Source organism: Esox lucius, chromosome 19, assembly GCF_011004845.1.
Source record: "Esox lucius isolate fEsoLuc1 chromosome 19, fEsoLuc1.pri, whole genome shotgun sequence".
Lineage (NCBI taxonomy): Eukaryota > Metazoa > Chordata > Actinopteri > Esociformes > Esocidae > Esox > Esox lucius.
In genome coordinates, this window is record NC_047587.1 from 4,135,353 (window position 1) to 4,160,206 (window position 24,854).

The 24,854-nt window shown below is 44.0% G+C and overlaps 3 protein-coding genes across 6 annotated transcripts; 2 read left to right on the plus strand and 1 right to left on the minus strand.

Annotated features, from left to right (window-relative positions):
- Positions 1-141: 141 nt before the first annotated feature.
- LOC105018196 (anoctamin-9) lies at positions 142-24,557 on the minus strand. Of its 4 annotated transcripts, XM_029115227.2 has the most exons (25): positions 24,365-24,557; positions 23,628-23,717; positions 23,009-23,125; positions 20,820-20,956; positions 20,666-20,715; positions 20,203-20,261; positions 18,394-18,473; positions 17,406-17,540; positions 17,124-17,217; positions 11,525-11,585; positions 10,659-10,741; positions 10,011-10,115; positions 9,448-9,612; positions 9,117-9,153; positions 8,878-8,989; positions 8,154-8,211; positions 7,371-7,468; positions 6,911-7,098; positions 5,648-5,800; positions 5,054-5,201; positions 4,617-4,739; positions 3,626-3,719; positions 3,304-3,416; positions 1,850-2,824; positions 142-208 (listed from the first exon to the last, which is right to left on the minus strand). In XM_029115227.2, exons 1-24 carry the CDS (start codon positions 24,383-24,385, stop codon positions 2,809-2,811), a joined length of 2,337 nt encoding a protein of 778 aa, XP_028971060.2. In that variant the 5' UTR covers positions 24,386-24,557; the 3' UTR covers positions 142-208; positions 1,850-2,808. The 4 variants fall into 4 exon arrangements, with proteins under 4 accessions (XP_028971060.2, XP_028971062.1, XP_028971061.1 ...); XM_029115229.2 differs by lacking the exons at positions 142-208; positions 1,850-2,824; positions 3,304-3,416; positions 3,626-3,719; positions 4,617-4,739 and adding an exon at positions 5,350-5,399 and having other exon boundaries at positions 5,070-5,201; XM_029115228.2 differs by lacking the exons at positions 142-208; positions 1,850-2,824; positions 3,304-3,416; positions 3,626-3,719; positions 4,617-4,739 and adding an exon at positions 5,338-5,399 and having other exon boundaries at positions 5,070-5,201.
- LOC109614701 lies at positions 13,409-14,544 on the plus strand. Its single transcript, XM_034288411.1, has 2 exons — positions 13,409-14,146; positions 14,313-14,544. The coding sequence occupies exons 1-2, from the start codon at positions 13,541-13,543 to the stop codon at positions 14,400-14,402; spliced, it is 696 nt and encodes a 231-aa protein (XP_034144302.1). The 5' UTR covers positions 13,409-13,540; the 3' UTR covers positions 14,403-14,544.
- LOC117593417 (grainyhead-like protein 3 homolog) lies at positions 14,538-15,793 on the plus strand. Its single transcript, XM_034288410.1, has one exon. The coding sequence runs from the start codon at positions 14,593-14,595 to the stop codon at positions 15,721-15,723; it is 1,131 nt and encodes a 376-aa protein (XP_034144301.1). The 5' UTR covers positions 14,538-14,592; the 3' UTR covers positions 15,724-15,793.
- Positions 24,558-24,854: the final 297 nt, after the last annotated feature.

The following is a 24,854-nucleotide window of genomic DNA, read 5'->3' on the forward strand; positions in this document are numbered from 1 at the left end:
GTGTAGTTTCCCTGGATGTCAGGGTCCAGGCTGAGAAAATCCAGGTAAGGCCCAGCCTCAGAGGGAGAGGAGCAGTCTTTGAGCCAGGAGACCTGGGGTTTGCTCTGTAACTGGGCGGTGTCCAGGGGGCAGTTCAAACGATAAGGACCCTCCTCTCCCTTATGAAACACCTGCTCTTCAAACCTATGCTTGTCCACACAACTCTGATCTGGAAAAAAATGCATTGAGGGTCACATAGGGGGGCGTACTAATACATGCAGTTTCAGGGGCTCCAAACACTGCAAATGTAACTACAGGCATAGTTTGTAGTGAACTTGGATGTCAGCGAGTTCTGTTTCGCAAGGGCAATGTGCTGTACTCTGGAGCTTCTAAATAAGCAAACTGAAAATGACATCAAAGCTTGCAAACAAGACTCAAGGTCTGAGCTTTGCCTTCAGTCGAGACGAGGCTGCGTCAAAAATATGGGTACGGGCTTGGTCCGTCGTGCACTACGTGGCGAATAGGTTGCCTTTTAGCGCACAGAAGGGACTTCCTGGAGTCTACAGACTGAGTGGTTGCGTGCCACTCAGCAGAACGCAGGAAAGCACTGGATAAACATTGACTGGAACATGGTAACTTAATAGAGCGTGATGGCCAACTTGTTCTCTCCCCATTACACGTACTGTAGACTGCACTCAAAGGTACTAATGGGTACTTGGCTAATGTAGCAAAGTGGCACGTTTGTCAGATCTGAGATATAGTAGGATCAAGTTATCCACAGGCACAAACACGACTGGGGAAACTAGACCATATTCACGTTTCTATTCTTTGCATTTATTGTTATTCCATTACATTCGGATTTTCGAGAACAATTTAAAACCCGCAGTTAAAAGCAGAGGAAATGCTAACTGTTTGAGCGTTTGCGTGTGCATTGCCATAAACGGAGAGAATAGATTAACAGAAACCGTTCAGCGACTCATATCACCACGGCCGGACGATAGCAACCAAATTAGTTTCTTTGATAGGGTACAGTCCATTAGCTCTGGTCTGGGCACCTGCACCTGTAGCTAACAGTCCACTCCTTGACACTGGCAAATGTAGTATCTGCACAGAGGCGGGAACCAGCCCTTTCCCCCGTGAAATGTAGTGAACCTGGCGTATAGGGAATTAAGGTAAAACTCCTTGCCATACTTCCCAGCTGCACACACAGGACAGATATAGCCTACAGGATATTGTATTTTATTGTATGTCATTTATTATTAACATGATGAAGATTCCATATTTCATCTAATAAAGCCAGTGACAAGTCGGACGACAGGACTCATGACAGTTGCACGATTAAAGTACACATAACTGAGAGTATGGGGGATCCTGAATAATAACGTTTTACTCACATTATAATGCAAATAGTAGCATACCCTCTCGTTTGTTATTGAACGAGTACATATTATTTTAGGCTAAAATCGATTCGGCTAAATGCTTTGACTTGAGCTTTGATATATTGATATTCATACACGGTTTTCCCAGCCTGAGGGCCAAAAACGTTTAACCGAATTTATTGAATCGGGTAGTTTACAATTTAGCATACATCACAACGTTAGCGATAAAGAGTTACAAAATGGAATTTTACCTCCAGCGCACACCGAAATCCTGAAGCATAAAGTACATGCGAAAATGAAAACCCCTTTCGAATTCATCGTGCTATTTCCTTATTCCGTGCTTCTAATGGAAAAGCAAGCGCTGTGTCTAAATCAAATCATTAAAGTCCTGATCTAATTATTATGGGGGGGAAAAGAAATAACTCCCAAGACTTTCCGTCCAGTTGCTGGAATGACTTGAATCATGTACGGGTAATCATGTGACGCCTCACCTGTTCAAGGAACCTTTCTGAAGTTGTCAAACATGTTTACAGTAATAATACTCCCACAGAGCCGTGAGCCTGGTCATGTTCTTTTTATTGAGAAAACGAATGAAATTATATACTTGACCGAAAGTGCAATTGACAGATAAAAAAGTCATTTGATTCAGTTTACAGTCGTTAATGTGTTTCGGTTACACCACGCTCATTGGTAGTAAATCAAATAAATGTTACGTCTTCTCTCGGTGCTTAGAATTAAAAAAATAGAAATTTTCTGTCCACAACACAGGCTACCAAAACAAAATATGATATCATAATCAATATCAGAAAACAAATATCTAAATATATTGGCGAAAAAACATCACTGACATTCAAATAACATTCAAAATGTATTATGTAAAGTAGCCAGAATGGCCCATTGAGTAGAAGAACACAGAAGTTTCGGTAGCAAGACGCGGATTGATGTACATTTGCACGGCAGTGTAGGCCGCTAATCTGTCACAGGTCCAATATGCCTGTACTTAGTGGTAAACAAGTTAACAAAATATAATTTCAATCAGTGTAAAACATTTTTTTTTACAAAAAAAAACTATACTTCTGTCAAGACTCCCGGGCACCTACTGGTCCTTTAGCTCAGTTTTGACATCAGTTCTGACATTCCGTGAGGGTCTTCCAGATTATCTGTCTCTTTTTTTCATACACTTGTTTCGTTCCTCTAGTGTTTGTACTAGAAATCCAGCACACACTACTAAATACATGTTTACACATGTTATCTGAGGTTTCATAATATAGCATATTTGAAACAAACCAGAAATAATGTAAAGCCTGCATTCAGTCACGTGACACAAAACAACCAATAAAAACAAAGAATACATGGCCATGAGAGCATTTCCCAAAAAAAATCCATCTGACCTAACCATTTTCTTCTTCAGACATCATAGTTAGAGTGCTCCAAACATTGTCATCAGTTGTCATACATTTGAAGACCTGGAGGAAACAAGCACATACATTTATTCTGGACATCAGAAGAGGGGAAACCCTGATTTAACATTAACAAAACACAGAACTTGACCAAACCTCCTGTTAATATTCAGTTCAAAATGAATCATACAGTGTGTACAATTACTAAAGAATGCCTTATGTATTATAATATTCAATGGACTGTAGGTACAAGGTACCAATAGATACACAGTAGATCCTTCATCTAAAAAAGTAAAAACCATGTAGAAACCTGTAAACTAAAATGTATATACTTATAGGAGTTTCATTTGTACATGGCAATTGGTATATTATAGAAAACCTGAACAGCGGTTCTCAAACCCTATCCTTATATGCTGCAGCCCTGAACTAGATTCAACTGGTCAGGGCCTTGGCAGTTTACAAGTCAAATCAGGTGTGCTCAGATCTATGGAATGGCAGGGGTTCCCAAAGGACCGGTCTGAGAACGACTAACAGCAGCTTCATACCTGAGCTCTTCCTTGAGCCTGTCGAGTTTATCTATGAGCCGCTTATTCTTTACGTCCAACGGAACACTGGGAACAAACCACGCTGTTATAAACTTAAATATGACCACGACGTGCTGTGAAAGAGGGAGAGAAGAACGCACAGAGATATATCAATGTTCATATGTACATGTAGGCTACACTGTAAGGTTTACAGTTGTCCATGGCAACTAACTCTGAGCATGTGTTAGCGACAGGCTGTCTCAACTGAAGAAAACAATACAAGGTTTCTGCAATAACGTAACAAAATGGCAGCTCTACGAAGTACAAGTAAGGGCTGGAATACCTCAAACAGGATGACGAAAGCAAAGCGCACAGCCAGTATGAGCCAAAACTGTGAAGTTAAACTGTGGTCCGTATTATTTCTGTAGTCTTTATAACTGAGAGAGAGAGAGAGAGAGAAAACACTCATTCACTGAAAAAAATCTCACTGATGGGAACGAGGCCTAAAACCCCCGTCAAAACAAAACAATATGGTGTTGATAAATTAAAACTTTTTATTGAGTTGAAGCCCTGGGCTACACATTAATTGTGTCTGTGAATTGAGGAGGGGCATGAGGTTTCCATGGGAACCATTATCTATTGTTTGCATGTCCATCTGACACGGACTTGTTTCTTCCAGGGGTGCAAACTCATCCGGGGTGGAAAAGGGATACAACCCTCCGATATTAAACACAACGTACTTCGCCAAGAATGCACTATGTGGAACTAATTTGGAACTAATGTGAATTCCGGGAGATTGTATAAGATTTGCGGCCATCAGGGAGACAAATTTATATTGCGGGAGACTCACGGAACCTCAGGGAGAGTTGGGATGTCTGCATTTGGCACGTCTCCATTACCTTGCCGTGCAGGGATCACTGCACAGGTCAGATACTTGCTTGCCGTCCTGTATCGTGCTGGTCAATGGAGAAGCGCCATAGCCAACTTAGCTAGCTACCTTAGGAAGCTACAACAAACCTACGTTGACAAGGTAACCTTACCACTCGCATAATTACTTCTAGAACAGGTTGCTTAATGTGTGTGTGGTTCAGCGCTGCTTGATAGTGAAGCTAGCCGCCTGAAGCATCCAAACATTATTTGGAGTTTGTGACTTATTTTGAAAAAAAACTGCAAATTTCGCCAAAAGGTGACACGTTTGCACCCCTGTTTTTCCCATTCCGGCCAACTGACCCCCCCCCCCCCCACACACACACACACACACACACGTTACCCCTTGACAATGCCAATACGTTTCTTTCCGATACAGGAGGACGAGACTGTGAGCGGGTTGTAACCTGCAGCTGAAGACAATCTGTCCGCTGTGCGTCACCATCTGGTCACGGGAGAAGTCCTTGATGATGTTTTCGTCGGTCATGTTAGCCACCGACAGAGTGCTGTTAATGTACCCGGCCATGCAGCTTCAGGATAACATACGGAAAGATGACAACGTCAATATCAGCAGCCCCTCATCCCCTAATGTAAAGCTGCCCCACCCTACTCCTGGAGGTCTACTGTCCGGTAGGTTTTCTTTCCAACTCTAATATAGCACACCTGATTGTGACGGTGCCATTTGTGACGGTGCCATTTGTGACGGTGCCATTTGTGACGGTGCCATTTGTGACGGTGCCATTTGTGACGGTGCCATTTGTGACGGTGCCATTTGTGACGGTGCCATTTGTGACGGTGCCATTTGTGACGGTGCCATTTGTGACGGTGCCATTGACAGACTTACTCCACGTCGGTGACGGTGCCATTGGCGCATGGTCCATAGACGTAGCGGTAGACCAGGCGCGGGATGAAATCCGAAGTTATCCCGATGACAAGACCGTTGGCTATGACTGCCAACACGCCGATAGCTTGTAACACTTCCGTCCACACGCCTACGGCGAGAGAAACAACAACACCCGTCGGTATATGTCGTGTTTATTACATTGGCGTGACATATTATGCATGTTATAACTTAAATATTGGTGTTTCGCAAACATTCCATTTCTATGTGATGTAGCCTTGTCTCACCACTATGCCCACCTTCCTTTTTCCAGATCTGTTTGTACTGTCTTTCCAACTGCTAAGTCCATCTTCAACCAAGTTGGAACAACAACAGATCTGTTACCAGGCAACAGCAAGCCAGCGCCACAGATACAGTACATCAGAGGAGATTGGAGTCGTATTAGCGGCCATTGGTTACGTTACCCAGCGCTGTGTATGATGGTTTACACGACTGTCCGACAATCTGGTGGCCGTAATGTTATGCTGTCCAGCCATTCATTGACCGATAAGTTTTCAATCCCCTCATTTGGTTTAAAGCATTACTGTGAGCTCTTACCGATATGATTGGTTTTCTTGGGCACCAGCCTGCGCTCCAGGCTGACCATCTTGATGGCGTCGAGGCGTATCTCGAAGACATTGTTGATGAGGGCCAGCAGAGGGGCCAAGGGGAAGGCGGCCACAAAGATGGTGGTGAAGCTGAACTGGATAACTGTGGAAGACAGGAGGGAATCACCTGACGCTTTCTCTACACATCCATCACGAGCTAGCTGGGGATGGGTGGTAGAATAGTCGATAAACCCAAATTAAGTTGGTCCCTACAAGGGAGGTCTTCCTAGCCACTTTGCATGAACTGTTGTTGCTTGCTCTTTGGGGTTTTAGCCTGGGTATCTGTAAAAGCACTTTGTGACAGCCGGTGATGTAAAAAAGGCTTTGTGGAATACATTTGATTGAAGTTAGTGTTGGAGTACTTGTGAATTCATATTTGAAAAAAATAGACCCGAACGCTTTTTTTTTCTAACTACTGTTAAAACTCCAGTCTAAATGTTTTACATATGATGATATACCATGACATTTAAAAAATATATACAATGTGTGTAAGTCGTTTTCATGACATGCTCTCCCTCACACATTTGTTGTTTACAATAAAAATTATTTGACGGCCAAACGCAATGTGAAGTTTGGCTGTGGATTCTGAAGGCAGATGAGAGTGCAGAAAATGGTGAGTTAAGAAAATTGCATGTAGCCGGCTAGCTTAGCTAACTAGGTTCTCTAGACTCGACCATCCAATAAACTCTGTTATGTGTTGAAAAATATTGTCTTCTAGTTCTGTAGCCGAGGTTTGCGTGTGTACTGCTTCCTCCATACGCACGCCAGCTCTTTTCTCACATGAATGGCCACAGAGCCGATTCATTCCGAATACTATTCGAACAATAACACATACTGTTCGGTTAATAAAATCAAGTCCAATGCACTTCAATAGAGCTGGCCTTGTGGCAGACTAAATAATTTTTTTTAAACCTCTCATTTTGAGCTGGATGTGTAACATTTCGTTAAGTACAATAATATCTCAGCCATGAAATTCCATGCATGAAAGTGAGTGGATTTGATGACTTGGAGCACTTATTGGCACATGAAATACTGTAGTACGCAATTTTCTCAGGGACCTGTTTTGGCTAAACAATGCCACTTTTATAACCATAGGCCAAAAAACAGGATGGGTCAAATACAATACACACACTGGATTTAAGAGCTACTAATCACTGCCTGACATTTGTTCCTGGCTAGTTTGTCATTCCAGTCCCAACACTGGACAACATACCCATCTCCAGGAACTCATTGAAGAGGCTGAAGGAGTCCACGTCGTTGAGGCGATAGTTCCTTAGCCAATCGTCTAGCTTGCAGTCATCACACATCCTCGCTCCCGGATTGGTGTTTTGGTGACATCTTTGGCTACACGTCCTCTCAAGCGTCTCTGTCCGATGCTTCCTAAGCCACCTGTTAAACCAGCTGCACACGCACGCGCAATCCATCAATTAAACGTCAAATATATCACAAATATGTAGCTCGGTTCTCACAGATGCGGTAGCATCTTTTCAGCTCTTCTTTACCATGGGTGAAAATAATTAACATGGTTACAACATAGCGGTCAATTTCCCCACATCTACACCCACTGTAGAAATGCATTTGTGTAGACTGTATAAATACAAATAATCGAAGAAACTGCCATGATTTGAGGTTGTAAGCTGGTTCTATTAATAATTCTACGATTGTAGACTTACGGGCCTCCGAACTCTACAACGTTGCTGAAGGTCTGTTTGAGCACCATGATGATGGCCATCTGGATGAAAAGGTCTGTGAGGCAGCCACTGGGGTGACACTGTACAGGGACAGGACAACACACTGGAGTTAACTTAGTAAACACTGCACATTTACAATACATCTCCAGGAAAAAATTAAGAGACCACTGCACCTTTTTCTTTCCTTTCCAAAACAGTCGAAAAGGAAGGTTTTGAGTGAGGAACAGAAGGGTTAAAATTAAGAGAACATTGTAAATTGAACGCTTCTGTTCCTCACTCAAAACTTTCCTTTTTGACTTTTTTGTATATTACACACTGGAGTTAAGAGCTACTAAACACTGAATATTTGCAATATATTACACACTCGAGTTAAGAGTTAATTTATTATTTATTACACATTGAAGCTAGGGTTGGTGAAAATAACTATTTTTCAATAGCTAAAAGATGAAGCCTAGTCCGAGTTGCATTCAAGCTGTCTAGCCAAATGGTATGGTTCTAGTCTTTGTCACTGTCTGTCATGACTTCTGACTGATTGTGTTGAAATTTTGACATTGAAGTTGTTCACTTTAAAATGATTGTTTGTTTTCCTTAACAAGTCTTGTTTCACAGGGTACCCCCTTACACAAGACCCTGGTCTCAATGAGTTTCCCCTAAAACCGATTACAACGATCATAGGATTTGGCCATACATCATGAAGTGATCTGTTTCCAAATTGTGAAGGATAATTATGATACATGTTTCTGTCCAAGAATCAGAATTCCTCACCTCCTCCAGTCTCCACTTCCCAGATAAACGCACATAGCCACCAGGGTGTCCATTTATCCTGGGAAGACCGACAAATATATTATTCACAAACTTCACTGAGAAGTTATTATACACACATACAAATAAAAGGTCACTGTAAGTTCTATTAGGGGTTCTTTACATTGACAATGTGAGGGAACCCTATCATCTGAATAAACTCCAAACATTTTGGTGACTTGGTAGATTTTAGGGAATAGCTTCTTCGAATGGTTCTTTGAGGAACAATTTCCATTATTATTTAAAATACCCATTGATATTGTTCCTGATGAATGTATAGGGGTTCCTCCACAGTTTCAACCAATCCCAAATTAAGACACTGGAGATCTCTACTAATCTCAAATTAAGACACTGGAGCTCTCACTCTACTAATCTCAAATAAAGACAAAATAGATCTCACCCTACTAATCCCAAATAAAAACACTGGAGATCTCACTTTACCAATCCCAAATGAAGACACTGGAGATCTCACTTTACCAATCCCAAATGAAGACACTGGAGATCTCACTTTACCAATCCCAAATGAAGACACTGGAGATCTCACTTTACCAATCCCAAATGAAGACACTGGAGATCTCACTTTACCAATCCCAAATGAAGACACTGGAGATCTCACTTTACCAATCCCAAATGAAGACACTGGAGATCTCACTTTACCAATCCCAAATGAAGACACTGGAGATCTCACCTGCCCAGAAAGAAGGCAACGTAGAACAGAGAGGAAAATAGGGTGAAGAACTGGAAGGTGAACATCTTGATGGTGAAGCTTCTTTCATGAGCAGCGAATGACTGAGTCTCCTCTGATGTGGAAACAAAAGATGTCAAAACAACGTCCTTGTAATTCATACCTAGACCAAGATATGGCAATCTTCAAAGTAACCATTTAAAGCGTTATTAAAAGTATTAATCAAATTGAAAATCACCAACCAAATGCACAGAGTTTCTGCGACACAATCTTGTTGACCTGCCAAAATAGATGAATAAAAGAGGTCAGAGAATGACAGGATATAATAGAAGGATAACATAAACAAATATTTAAAGTGCATTTCACACGTTTACACACTCTGTTTTCAAAAAAGTATTAAAACGGGGGGAATGAATTAAAAAGTTGGAAAATATAAATAAACAAAAAACAAACAACAAAAAGGAAAAATAAACCAAATGTTTCCAATTGGGCTAGAGTGACAGGGAGGTTGTGTGATGACGGCAGATGGTGCACAACGTCTACACACACACACACAACTGAACACACACAAACCTTTGTCATAACAGTGATTGTCAAGAAGTGTATCACAGCTCCTAGCATCATAGCAACTGTGTTGGCGTTGTCGCTAAGGAAATCCCATTTTCCTTCAGCCAGCTTCACTGTGGTGAACACCCGGAACAACACCAGGCCCTGGGCCAATCCGATGATCAGCAGCAACTGTAAAGACATTCCCCTCAGTCCTCAGATCTGACCCAATACATGACTAAGGAGAGGTCCTGAGATTCTGATTTGGATTTGAGTTCAAGCCAGATCCGTCTCTTTAGACTACATTATAACAAGAACATGCTCTTGGATGATCCTTCAGAGGTTCTTCAAACTGAAACTGTGGGGGAGCCCCAATTGATTCTTCAAAGAAACCTGTTTTAATGGTTCTGCAAATATTCTTTTGAATTACCTTTAGGGTTGATTTTTGGTAAGCTTTGTCACACGTTACTTAAGAGTTAAAAGGAGTTCTTTACAGAACACTGACATTTTGCCTTGAATAATTCATAGGGGTTCCTCCAGAGTTTCGATGTGAAGGATTCTCCAAGAACTGTTTCTCTTTATATACTCACCATGAGCGTGACCATGATCAGAACTGCTGTGCTGCGAAGGTAGGAGTGCTTGTGTTCCTTGGGCCGACAATCTGGATCGCTCACAATATCCAAGATCAGCTCCTCCTTCAGATTAAGGCACACTTCATCACTATCTGATGAAAACCTTCAAACTCTTAAGTATTTTTATTTATTTATAGAGCTCCCCTCAAACTTATGACAATTTACTCCATACAATGTTATGACAATGTACTCCAAACAATAATGAAAATTAAATTGTAGCAGTTGAAGTTTCATAATTTTATGTTAGTTTACCCCTGAGAGCCTGTGTTCAGAAGGACTGTACCAGTTGAACATTAACCCCTGAGAGCCTGTGTTCAGCAGGACCGTACCAGTTGAACATTAACCTCTGAGAGCCTGTGTTCAGCAGGACCGTACCAGTTGAACATTAACCCCCGAGAGCCTGTGTTCAGAAGGACTGTACCAGTTGAACATCAACCCCTGAGAGCCTGTGTTCAGCAGGGCCGTACCAGTTGAACATTAACCCCTGAGAGCCTGTGTTCAGCAGGACCGTACCAGTTGAACATGAACCCCTGAGAGCCTGTGTTCAGCAGGACCGTACCAGTTGAACATTAACCCCTGACAGCCTGGGGTTTTTGGGGATCATACCTCTTCCTCACACCAGTCAAACACTTTCCATTCACACGTGTAGGAAGCCCGATGTCGCATCCAGAACTCCAGGAACACGGTGGCTGGAAAAACATGAACAGCAGGTTCTATATTTGCATTAAAACCATAAATAATCTGTAGCAAATGATTGCTGTCAGAAGAAAGAAAAGACATTAAGATGCAAGGTCTTACGCTGCTATATTATTGTGCTGGGGGAGTAGGGTCAGGTGTCCTTCTCCACTATAAATCCTTGTAGATCTAAAGAATGCATTTTCTACATTTTCCCTGTCTCCTGCCATTTTAAATTTAGGAGGACATGAGGTCTTGTCCCACTCTTGCGGAGTACCAGGCTTGAAAGACTCATTTTTGTCCCTGTCCAAAGTCCTCCTGGTTGTGTTGCAGATCAAGACGATACCTGACGATTTCAGCTGCCACTCGGCTGACCCCCCTACCCCCCATGTTGTCCCTGTCCGTGTCCATCTGGTCATGCTTCTGACCAGGACTGGGTTTAAATAGACTCTGGCCCACATGCATTTATTCATTATTACAATTTGTACTATTAATATCTCACCCGGCACAGCCAGAAGAGGACTGGTCACCCCTCTTAGCCTGGGTCCTCTCTAGGTTTCTTCCTAAATCTTGGCCTTCTTAGGGAGTTTTCCTAACCACTGAAATTTAACACTACTGTTGTTTGTTCCTTGGGGTTTAAGCCCTGGTGTCTTTGTAGCATTTTGTGACAACTGCTGATTTAAAAAGGGCTTTATAAATACATTTGATTGATTGATTGATTATTATTATGTATAGACTTTATAAACACAGCACACGCACACCCTGTCTATAGGTTGGTGCTATGCGTACAGACTCACCCCACACTGCCATGAACATTGCAAACATTACCGTCCCCTCGTTGTCAAACAGGAGGCTGACCTGCAGAGAGAGAGGTAGTTATTTTCACCAAATATTGGACGCATTTTGAGAGAGTTGGGAGTTTAACTGGATCAAACATTCCTTGGAGGCAGACACGGCAGAAGTCTGAGACAGGTCAAATGTCTTCTGTGGCCGGTGTAATTAAGTGGTTCCTAGACCACTTTTAGGAGGCCCTGGCTACACCCCACCCCCCAACTCACACACCCTCCTAACACCTCATCAGTTTCCCTGACCCTTACCAGTATCCCTCCTCCCCCGCTCTCATCCAGTCTCCTCTTTTCCACCGAGTCGCCCCCTTTCGCCATCCTGTATAATAACTGTTTATTACATATGAACTACTACATATGTGCACATATAACCCCAAAAAAACAGACTATCTCCTCACACTGACACTCCTGGTAAATACACATTCTGATTTATATTATTTTAGATGTAGTACCATGTTCAATCTAATAATATTTTGGTAAAGGGCCCTTGAGTAAGTAAGGTTTAGGCTTAAGATGACATGATTGTATGGGTTAGGGGTATAATTAGGTTTTGGGTATAGGTTAGGGGTATAATTAGTGTTAAGGTTATGGGTTAGGGGTATAATTAGTGTTAAGGTTATGGGTTAGGGGTATAATTACTGTTAATGTTATGGGTTAGGGGTATAATTAGTGTTAATGTTATGGGTTAGGGTTATAATTAGTGTTAAGGCTATGGGTTAGGGGTAATAAATATGTCTAGAAGAGAACTGATCCTGGTCAAAGTCCTCTAAAACACAGAGCTCGTTTTGAATATGTGTTCCTCTCCAAAATGTCTTATGTAAGTTGCTCTGGATAAGGTTAATGCAGTTATTTGATTTGACAGTGTAAAACATAAGTAATGTTACCCCTGGCAATAGATAAAGCGCAGCACAAACTATTCAGGATGGAAGCCCAATGAGGTCAAACATGCTGACATCCCAATACTTACAGGATTAACTCAATGTGCTGATCTGGGATCAGGTCCTCCCATTTACATGCTATCATATTAACTGCTTGTGAGTGATACTGGTCTGGTTCTGGGACAGCCTTTCTACTTCAAGATGATAGAGACAAATGGCTCTGGCCTAAACCCAGAGTGTTGAATACAACCATCTGTCCCAACCACCCTTTGGCCTGTAGAAAATTGACATAAATGGAAATGTCCACAGCCAAGTGGCCTTTTAATGCATCTGGTTTGTAATTCACTCTCTTGGCAAATATTTTTGGTTTGTGACAAGGCAATATTTTAAAATAATTTCTTGAAAGCAAACAAAAATATTCCCTGCCTAACTCCAAGGAAATATGCTTAGAAAAATACAATAAACACTGTTTACGAACTCTTAATATATTAAACAGGCAGTGTCTTTTTGCAAAATATTATGAAAATAATCTAATAAATAAATGAAAATGTAACGTACCAAATAGTTAAAAGTATAATACTTAATTAACTTAGACAGTTCATTTAGAAGGACAATGTTATATGTGACTCAGGGGGAATTCTTATATCAGAAAGCAAAGAAACGAATCCTTTAAAATCCTTTCCTCAGTTCCAAGTCTCAACTGCTCCCATCAAATTGGTTTTCCAATAACAACTACTGACATAGATCTCAGCCAAGTAAGCCACCAAAACCAGAAGATGAATGACAGTTCTCTGTAAACCCTAACATTTTAATTAATGACACTGAAGACATTACCATTTTAAAGCCTGGCAAAACTCTTTGGCTTCCCACTTTAAATATGAAGCATTTCAAAACTTGGAGAAACCCATCCCAGTCTTTTATTTGGCTCTTAATGAGATGCATGCAACACTGCCCAGGATTGTCCTGCTAATTACCCAGCACTCCCACCTGGTTTCTCACCAGCACTGAAACAGTTAACTGCTCTACACATGTCCAATCAGACACCTGTCTCCGTTTACCCTTGGCCAATTGGGTGTGAGTGAGGGAAGGTATGTGTCGGCATGATATAAATTTGGGGAGCCTGCACAGAAAGACACACTCCCATGCTTTGCTCAGCAGAAGCTCGGCTCTGCTGTCCTGGAAAGTAGTCATGACCAAAGACGCTGAGACTCTGGGACAAGTCTCTCAGAACGATTACTTCAACTACCAGCACTGCAACAACATCATGGACTCCTGGGCCTACACTGATCATTTCCTCACCAAACCCCAACCCAGTCTTGGGGACAACTACAGCCCTAACTACATGTTCTACGACCGCTGCAAGACTCCCTACCAGCAGGGGGTGGCGGCATGCAGCCCAGCTGACAGCATGTTGTCAGAGCCATCGGAGAAGACCGGCTCCTCCCCCGATCTGGTTTACATGGAGGAAATCCAGAACCTTGTAAAGTCAGAGAGCATTTTCTCTGGCTATCCACAGGAGGCGCTGAACCTGAACAGCGCGCGGTCGGCCTTCCGCCCTCCCAATGTCCACCAGAACCCTCTGCCCCTCAGCTCCAGAGCGGACACCTACGACAAGTTGGTCATCAACAACGTCTTCGACTCCCTGCTCTCCCAGAAGTGGCAGGCAGAGACAGTCTCCCATGACACCAGCAGTGAGGTTTGTTTGCCAACACTGGTGGTGTCCTTGGTGCACGTAAATCCCGGCAACCTCTTTTCTCCAGCAATATTGGTACCTTGTCTCTATATGTCTCTATGAACCTACATGGATCTATTTGTCTCATTAAATGTCCTCCTGTTTTTTTTTATGTTTTCCCTTGAAGCAGGTTCTACCCTACAGCGATCCGTTCCCAGATCAGCCCTGCCCAGTTTACATTGACTCCTACAATGACTCCCCTCCAGAGACATTCAGGTAGCTATGTGACATGGGAATCAGGATCAATTATTACAGTTGTATAACCACTTCAAAGTAGTTATATAAGCTAGTCTAAATAAACAGTAAACAGATGATCATTGCTGTTGAGCAATGGATGAATCACATGGCTCTGCCATTAAAATTCAAATGGCCAAAACCGTAGAAGTCAGTATTATTATTTCTAAAGCATAATGCTGACCATTGACATTTTTTCCTCTGTCCCCAGAAGCGATTTCCAGTTCGTTCTGGGGGCTCCTCAGCCTAACCAGGACAAGCCAGCCGAGCTACCTCCGGTTTACCTGAACAGGGGTCAGTTCTACCCCATCTCCCTTGTGGGGAGCACGGCCAGTCTGTCGTGTGACAAAGTCAAGACGGTGGTCATGGTGGTGTTTGAGAACGACAAGAGCACGGAGACCCAGCTGAGCTACTGGAGTCAGTGGCACGCGCGGCAACCGACCGCGAAGCAGAGGGTCATCGACGTCGCCGACCACGAAGGGGTGTTCTGTGGCATCCAGGTGGAGGAGGTGGCCTTCAACGCACTGTCCTTTGTTTGGAACCCCAGTGAGGAGGGCAAGGTCTTCGTCAGAATCAACTGCCTGAGCACCGACTTCTCCTCCCAGAAGGGCGTGAAAGGACTTCCGCTGATCCTCCAGATCGACACCTACGATTTCAGCGCCGGCACCAACCGCCTCATCCACAGAGCCGCCTGCCAGGCCAAAATATTCAGCGATAAGGGAGCCGAGAGGAAGATGAAGGATGAGGACAGGAGGAGGAGCCAGAGGAGCAGGGGTAAGACTGTCGTCCTCAACAACACTGGCAGGTCGTCTGGTTCCGTAGGGAGCGGCAGCACCTTCTTGAAGACCCTGGACGACCATGTCAGCTACCCCGTCCTCTTCATCCCAAAGACGCACCTCTCCAATGCCATGTCACCTCCCACAACATCCGAGGAGGTGGAAAAGACATCCCTGAAAAGGCCGTTCCCTGACGGGGCTGGCCAGGGCGGCGGGAGACCGGCACCAAGAAAGCAGGCCAGGAGAGAGGAGCAACAGAGGGTCCTACTGTATGTCAGAAGAGAGTCTGAAGAGGTATTTGAGTCTTTGGTGCTTGACAGCCCGACCATGAAAGGCCTGAAGCAAGTGATTTCTAAACAGTACGGACTGCAAGAGGACGCCATTTGGAAAATTTACAAGAAATGTAAAAGGGGTATTTTTGTGAATGTGGATGACAACATCATCAAACACTACAGTAACCTCTTGCCGTTTCTCATAGAGATCACTGAAGTCCTGAGCGGTCAGTTCCTGGTCACTCTCATTGAGTTGTGAAGACAGAAAGGACAGGGTGTATTTAGGCCACCTAATGGCAAGGAGTGACCAATCACATTGCCTGCTGATTTCACTCATTTAAGCACTGCCCTGTGGGAGACTCTATTGGCCTGGCCGACATGCCATCGACCATGCCATCAACTTTTTTTAAATTAGATCAATTATGACCTCTTAGATGGTGTAAATATTTAATGTAAATATAAATGAATAAACGTGTGATATTGTGTTGAGCAGAAATACAGAAATACTGTGACCTATTTTCTACCAACATCCAGAAGCAAATTTTAAATGTCAACCTTTTTAAGGACAGCCATTCCTGCTGGTCTACCACATAATGGTTTTCCTCAGCCACTGAGCAACAGTTTAGTTTCAGATCAACCATAAATTGTTTCTTGTTGATTCTTTGTGTATTTATGCTTTTTTGTTTTTGTAAAGCAAGCAAGTTTATTTATATAGCACGATTTCATACATCCAAGCAATTCAGTGTGCTTTACAAATAAAAAAATACAGCAACATAAAAACAAATACTCAAATGAAAACATCAAAACAACATCATAATAAGAAAATTAAAAAAAAAAAACATAGGAAGCTATAAGGCTAAACAGTGTGGTTAAGTTTACGTGAGTTTAAGCGCTCAGTCATAGGCACATGAAAAGAGAAGTGTTTTTAACCTGGATTAAAAAAGGTATACGTTCCGGGCACATCTAAGATCTTCTGGTAGTTTATTCCAGTTTTGTGCAGCGTAACTGCTAAACGCAGCTTCTCCATGTTTAGTTTGGACTCTGGGCTCTACTAGCTGACCTGTATTCATGGATCTATGAAACCTGCTCAGTTTATATTCTTCAAACATATCAGCAATGTATTCGGGTCCTAAACCATTCAGAGATTTATAAACTAAAAGCACCACTTTAAAATCTATTCTGTAACAGACTGGAAGGCAATGCAAAGATTTAAGAACCGGAGTGATGTGCTCTGTTCTCTTGGTCCTGGTTAACATTCTAGCAGCAGCATTCTGAATGAGCTGCAGCTGTTTTACAGTCTTTTTGAGGAGTCCAGTTAAGAGGCCACTACAGTAGTCAACCCTACTAGAGATTTTTTTTAAGACAAAAATATATACCAAAACAAGAAACCAGGCAAGCCTAGTTCAGCCGGCCTACAATAGAAAATGTCATCACCTCTAGATTCGAACCCGCGTCGCCCACATGAAAGGCTGTGTCATTAACCACTACACCACAGAGGTGTACAGTTGCCAGCCAGCCAGCAAGCAAGCAAAAGACATTCGCCCTTCTTAGCTGGCTCCGCTTACGTGGTCCGGCAAAAACACAAATATCTAATACTGAGTATGTGAGTATGTGCGTGCGTGCGTGCGTGCGGGTGTGCGTGCGTGCGTGCGTGCGCACCTTTGCATAGAGGCAGGTATCGCTGAGTTGCCACACTTTGCATCTCTTGTCACACAGCGGGCACATGACAGTTTCAGACTCGCACACCTCCTTTCTACAAGATAAAACATTCATTTACACACCGCTGAGTAAACAAAGTATACATCAGAGGTCATAATCCAGCATAAGAGCACGGCTGAATTAAGCGCATTAACTAGTTATAGATTCAGTGGGTGTCTATTTGAGTTAAAGCCTGTGAGCAGGTGTGGTGACCCCTTTAACGACGTGGGTGTGGTCACTCACATGAGGGGTGAGGTGTTGAAGAAGGCCAGGCCGTAGAGGAAGACGATGATGCCCACTATCGCGGCAGGAACCAACAGCAACGTGTACCAGCCCAACCACAGGAAGTAGAGCGCCACCTTCTCTCCAAAGTAGTTTCTGACAGGGAGAATGAAATCAAGTTTTTATTTCATTCATGCACATTTTATGTAATTTTTTGGCGAGTTAGCCAGTTAACTCCTTGACCCTGTAGGACGGTCCAATGGTGTTCTGGGCCTGACTGACCTGATGTCATCTATGGGATGTCCCTGGTGAATCTGACAGACCTGATGTCATCTATGGGATGTCTCCGGTGAATCTGACAGACCTGATGTCATCTATGGGATGTCCCCGGTGAATCTGACAGACCTGATGTCATTTATGGTTTGTCCCTGGTGAATCTGACTGACCTGATGTCATCTATGGGATGTCCCTGGTGAATCTGACTGACCTGATGTCATCTATGGTTTGTCCCTGGTGAATCTGACAGACCTGATGTCATTTATGGGATGTCCCCAGTGAATCTGACTGATCTGATGTCATCTATTGGTTGTCCCTGGTGAATCTGACTGACCTGATGTCATTTATGGTTTGTCCCTGGTGAATCTGACAGACCTGATGTCATTTATGGGATGTCCCTGGTGAATCTGACTGACCTGATGTCATCTATTGGTTGTCCCTGGTGAATCTGACAGACCTGATGTCATTTATGGGATGTCCCTGGTGAATCTGACAGACCTGATGTCATTTATGGGATGTCCCTGGTGAATCTGACTGACCTGATGTCATCCCTGGTGAATCTGACAGACCTGATGTCATCTATTGGTTGTCCCTGGTGAATCTGACAGATCTGATGTTATCTATGGGATGTCCCTGGTGAATCTGACTGATCTGATGTTATCTATGGGATGTCCCTGGTGAATCTGACAGACCTGATGTAATTTATGGGATGTCCCTGGTGAATCTGACTGACCTGATATTATCTATGGGTTGTCCCTTGTGAATGGCTGTCCATCTGGCCCATTTCTCAGTCAGGTCCTTCTGGCTCTCCCTCTGGAAACAGCATGGAGCAGTGAGTCGAGTGAGGCATGTGCACGCATACACACACACACACACACACACACACACACACACACACACACACGCACGTACACACACACACACACACACACACACATACACATACAACACTAATGGGAGTACACACAGACACACAAAAAAGCACACTCATGCCACCTTACACAAAAAGACTATGATGCACACACACTCACACACAATAACACTATAATACGCACACAAACAGACACAAAACCACCTACCCACACACAGACACACACACATAGAGAACCACAGTGCAGTGACTCAACATATTTCATAAAGTAGCACATGCCCAGCTCCATACCTGACACAACATCAACGGCTTCTAACGCCGCCACTCACAGGCGCTCACATGACCATCTCAGTGAAACTGGCAGCCTCCTCCAACAACACGCTGTTCAAAAAAAAGTGCTCACCTTCTCTAAAAGTAACCTCATTTTAAAAAAGCGTCCTCTTATTATGTTTCCTAACCCAACGACTGGTTTGCTAAGTGGCCCTCTATTTCAGCTGGAAAGACCATGTGATCAGAGCAGAACTTTGAGAGTCAGGTAAGAACCTAGCGCTGGCTTCAGCTCTGACCAGTCAGTATGCTGAGGACAACGGCAGCCATTCCACGACTTTGACCTTTACGAGGCAGCTATTTCCCTGTTGATCTGATTATCCCACAGCCAGACATAATTCACACTGTATTACATGTCTGGTGGTCAGAAACCCTGAAGCTGATTGACTGAAGGCTGTTATATATGGGAGTGTATAGCACAGGGATAACATCACATAATATTTACTGCTCTGACTGCATTGGTAGCCTGTTGAGGGCATGATATGGAGTAGAGGGAAGAAAATGAAAGACCACAGGCTGAAAACCACATCACCAGACATGTAAAAATGTAAACGACCTCGACAGAACTTCGGACTCAAGAACAATAATTTTCTTTTACACTAGGCTGCAAATACTTATTCCTTAGACTTATTGTGGCTACTTGCAGTGATTAAATCCGTTCCTGTGATTTCCTTGATACCTTCACTGTTGACAAGCGAGTGTGAACACAGTGACTATCACACGGTTCTGATCAAAAGAGTGTTTTCAAACACAATGTCAAGCCTCCGAGGAGCAGAGCCTAGATGGAGCGGGTCTGACAAGTGAGGACACGCCCACCTGGTGTTATTGTCAGTCTTTCGCCTACCTGTCCTCGTGTCAGACAAGGTAAGGGAAATTACAAGGAGTGGCGAGGAGTGGAATGTGAGCCAAAGATACTGGGACTTCCAAAGAGCTGTATCAGGAGCTGCATGAGGGGAAAGTGAGACTGGAGTGCAACTTTGGCAAATTGTAAAGCAGCTCTTATCACTCTCAGTCTGTTATAAAATGACTGACCGCCTCAAAAGCCAACACCAGCAGTGTTATCTAGCCTTGTCTCGTGCTCACAGTAATATGCCGTGTCTTTGCAGGCACCCGGGCACTTGCCTTATCTACATTACATGATCCAGTTTCCTTGTTTGTGGGTATTTGTGCCCTAACCACCAAACCACCAGGGAATATGTGCCAACCACCGTCGCTGTGTCCCAAATAGTGATTTATAAATGGTCCCAGCGTAGCAGTGACGACTGATAGGAAGATCTAGCGCTAAGGACAGATTTAACTTTATATCAATTTGCATGTAATCTACAGCCAGACTACAGACTTTACCTCATGCAGGCAGAATTTAGCTTCAAACACTCCCTTGTTCAGAAGCGCCCACAGATTCTCTGTTTGGATGGAGAGATTAGAAATGGGAGAACTTTAGAAGACTTCCAGTACAACGTGTGTGTGTGTGTATGTGTGTGTGTGTGCGTGTGTGTGTGTGAGAGAGAGATGGGGGCAGAGTGAAAAAAAAGAGAAACAATGACAGATTGAGAGAGATTAAAAGAGAGGATAAGGGAGAGAGGAGGAGAGAGAGAGGGAGAGAGAGGGGGAGAGGGAGAGAGAGGGAGAGAGGAGGAGAGAGAGGGAGAGAGAGGGAGAGAGAGGGAGAGAGAGGGAGAGAGAGGGAGAGAGGAGGAGAGAGAGGGAGAGAGGAGGAGAGAGAGGGAGAGAGGAGGAGAGAGAGGGGGAGAGGAGGAGAGAGGGGGAGAGAGAGGGGAGGGGTGGGTGAGGTCAGGAAAATATTCACCTTTTGTATCGAGGACAACATGGTTCAGGATGTAGTGAACTATACGGATCCTAAATGAAACAAGACATTATGACACAACAGACTTTTTAATTACTTTAATAACTGAGTCACCAGCCTGTGTGTGTGTGTGTGTGTGTGTGTATTTGTGTCTAACCTGGTGGAAAGAGGGACAGTTTCCTGCTGTTCACTCCAGTTGCAGGCATCAGACACCCTCAGTAGGTACCTGTACTTCTCAAAGACTTCCTTTGGGGCTTGGATCCCGTAGAAGACAAGGGAATCGTCTTCGATTCTCTAACACAGAAGCACAATATCACTGGAGCGCACACTAAACTAGTGAATCAAATGTAATGACTGAATAACGTCTTCTTGGAAAAGTTAATTCAGTTTAAACTACAAGATAAACCCTAGAGGGATACTGTTGTAAATGTCGTGATAATGTCATAAAATCTGATGCTGACAGGTGACAGCATAGCTGATCAGTTTACATGACAACCGAGAGCGATGAAACGTCACAGGCCACCAGGCCACAGTTGTTTTACTTTTTCCCATGGTTACTACACTGTAACAGCACGAATCCAGGGAACACGGCAGAGACACACTGTGTGGGACGGCATGAGAGTGAAGCAACTGGTACAGACACACTGTGTGGGACGGCATGAGAGTGAAGCAACTGGTACAGACACACGGTGTGGGACGGCATGAGAGTGAAGCAACTGGTACAGACACACTGTGTGGGACTGCATGAGAGTGAAGCAACTGGTACAGACACACTGTGTGGGACGGCATGAGAGTGAAGCAACTGGTACAGACACACTGTGTGGGACGGCATGAGAGTGAAGCAACTGGTACAGACACACTGTGTGGGACTGCATGAGAGTGAAGCAACTGGTACAGACACACTGTGTGGGACTGCATGAGAGTGAAGCAACTGGTACAGACACACTGTGTGGGACGACATGAGAGTGAAGCAACTGGTACAGACACACTGTGTGGGACGACATGAGAGTGAAGCAACTGGTACAGACACACTGTGTGGGACGACATGAGAGTGAAGCAACTGGTACAGACACACTGTGTGGGACTGCATGAGAGTAAAACAACTGGTACAGACACACTGTGTGGGACGACATGAGAGTGAAGCAACTGGTACAGACACACGGTGTGGGACTGCATGAGAGTGAAGCAACTGGTACAGACACACTGTGTGGGATGGCATGAGAGTGAAGCAACTGGTACAGACACACTGTGTGGGACTGCATGAGAGTAAAACAACTGGTACAGACACACTGTGTGGGACTGCATGAGAGTGAAGCAACTGGTACAGACACACTGTGTGGGACTGCATGAGAGTGAAGCAACTGGTACAGACACACTGTGTGGGACGGCATGAGAGTAAAACAACTGGTACAGACACACTGTGTGGGACTGCATGAGAGTGAAGCAACTGGTACAGACACACTGTGTGGGACGGCATGAGAGTGAAGCAACTGGTACAGACACACTGTGTGGGACTGCATGAGAGTAAAACAACTGGTACAGACACACTGTGTGGGACGGCATGAGAGTGAAGCAACTGGTACAGACACACTGTGCGGGTGTACATGAGAGTGAAGCAACTGGTACAGACACATTGTGTGGGACTGCATGAGAGTGAAGCAACTGGTACAGACACACTGTGTGGGACTGCATGAGAGTGAAGCAACTGGTACAGACACACTGTGTGGGACGGCATGAGAGTGAAGCAACTGGTACAGACACACTGTGTGGGACGACATGAGAGTGAAGCAACTGGTACAGACACACGGTGTGGGACGGCATGAGAGTAAAACAACTGGTACAGACACACTGTGTGGGACGACATGAGAGTGAAGCAACTGGTACAGACACACTGTGTGGGACGACATGAGAGTGAAGCAACTGGTACAGACACACTGTGAGGGACGGCATAAGAGTGAAGCAACTGGTGCAGACACACTGTGTGGGACGACATGAGAGTGAAGCAACTGGTACAGACACACTGTGTGGGACGACATGAGAGTGAAGCAACTGGTACAGACACACTGTGTGGGACGACATGAGAGTGAAGCAACTGGTACAGACACACTGTGTGGGACGGCATAAGAGTGAAGCAACTGGTGCAGACACACTGTGTGGGACTGCATGAGAGTGGATCATCTCAGTCAGCTGAAAATCTGCCCTGCTGCTGTGGCTGAAATCGATACTGCGCATGTAATTCTCAACGCTCTATGTTTTAGCCCTCAAAGAAGATTGGTGTAACACACTTTAAACAACATTAATCCAAGGTAGTACAGGAACGGTTCACCAGCAAGTAACAGAACTCACTTTGATATTCAGGTTCTTCTCTTTGAGTTTGTGGATGAAGGCCTCTTGCAACTTCATTTTCTTTTTGTCATCCTTTACCTTACCCACCAGGACATAGTCATAGGATAGTGATGGACGCTGTGGAGGAAGACACACACACACACACACAGACACACACACACACACACACACACAAACGCGCATCACTCACAATTGAGGATTTTTTATGGGTCCAATAGTAAGCATGAAGAACAAACTTTAACTGTACCACTAACTGAATTAGTGGCCTGATGTCTATGTTAACTTCACAGCCAGAGTTCACATCACTCAGCGTTGGACATAACCCCTGAAACTACTGAGTGAAACAGGTGGCATTAACACAAGCAGCCCAATTCTGATGTGCCTTTTGAAATATCTCATGAGGTCTCAAGAAGATCTGACGTGAAAAGGTTCAACCGGTCAAAAGATCAGAATTGACCGGCCTGCGTGAGGCGGCCTGCGTGAGGCGGCCTGCGTGAGGCGGCCTGCGTGAGGCGGCCTGCGTGAGGCGGCCTGCGTGAGGCGGCCTGCGTGAGGCGGCCTGCGTGAGGCGGCCTGCGTGAGGCGGCCTGCGTGAGGCGGCCTGCGTGTCGTGTCTTACCAGCGGTGGTAGCGATGGCGACTCGGGACTTTCAGAACGGCACCCGTTCTCCTGCACCACTCCCATCAACTCCAGGAGTTCGATGCTGGCCTGCGACACCATGACAAAGCAGACACACAGAGCGAGGTGACAATGTGTTGCCATTTCCCCCAGCCTCAGTTGAGGCCCAGTTAACACATGCTGACCTATTCAGACTTTTTGGCCTATTTCTGGCAGAACATCTGTGTGCACTCAGCCCCATATACACACATACACTGGGTTTATACTAATGCCAAAATGTGTGGACTTTTGACCAAATTTTTGTGGAATGGAATCCACAACAATCATCAAAGGGTTTACACAGTCATGCCAATTCTGATTTTTTTTTTTACATTTGATGTGATCAGTCAAAATACAGAATTTATCTGCCTGTTTAAAATGATCCCTACTGGTCAGAATACCAGATCATTTTGCGGGTTTGTATTGTACACCTCAAAGTCAAGGTATTGAAATGTGTTATTTGCCATATTTTGCCATAAGTTGTTAGCAATGAGTGGAAATCATTCTACTGCATTTATGATACAGTAGAATGAAATTTCCTGTTTCTTCTCTATGATTAAATGGACACTCAATCAACTGGCCAATATTTCAAAAAGCCACAAAGGTATAACGATTGTTATGTTAGGGTAGGCATATGGCTGACCAACAAACAGGATGCGATTATAATAATTAGTGTAGTATTAATGTTTTTCGCCTACCTGTCTCCGGTGCCGCGACATGACACCAAAACAGGTGTTGAAAAGGTTCCTCTGTACGTTTCCAAACGACTGTCCTTACCGTAATGTGAAGTATAATTCTTTTTTTAGTTCAACAACATTCACAGGTATAAATGTATCGATGTACCTTACACCTTACTTCCGTATCCTACTTTCCCGAGAAACTCTCGGTGTGTTGTTAACCTCAGGAATGTGAAAGCAACTATACCTGTTGCGTGCTTTGATGTGATCGCTTCAGCGCTACGATGGGATGGCTTGTCTTTCAAAACGGTTTGGCTTGTCTTTTGCAACTGGATAAATACAGACTTGATTGGAAAAAATACTTGGCATTTTAAACATTTTCAGATGAAGACCAGCTGTTTAATAAATAAATAAAGTATTTCAACATCAGCTGTGTATTATTTGAAAAAAGTATCATCATCCAGCAGGCGGCGGCAGAGTATAGATTTTGAAGACCTGCCTCTAGTTCTAG

Excerpts from the sequence above, each read along its gene's own strand:
- LOC109614701 (XM_034288411.1), top strand. The coding sequence starts at position 13,541 with ATGTGTCGGCATGATATAAATTTGGGGAGCCTGCACAGAAAGACACAC. Across the intron at positions 14,147-14,312 it reads CCCATGACACCAGCAGTGAG|GTTCTACCCTACAGCGATCC; the intron begins GTTTGTTTGCCA and ends CCCTTGAAGCAG.
- LOC117593417 (XM_034288410.1), top strand. The coding sequence starts at position 14,593 with ATGCTGACCATTGACATTTTTTCCTCTGTCCCCAGAAGCGATTTCCAG.
- LOC105018196 (XM_029115227.2), bottom strand. The coding sequence starts at position 24,385 with ATGTCGCGGCACCGGAGACAG. Across the intron at positions 23,126-23,627 it reads CGCCATCGCTACCACCGCTG|CGTCCATCACTATCCTATGA; the intron begins GTAAGACACGAC and ends CTTCCTCCACAG. Across the intron at positions 18,474-20,202 it reads CTAAATTCTGCCTGCATGAG|AGGGAGAGCCAGAAGGACCT; the intron begins GTAAAGTCTGTA and ends TGCTGTTTCCAG.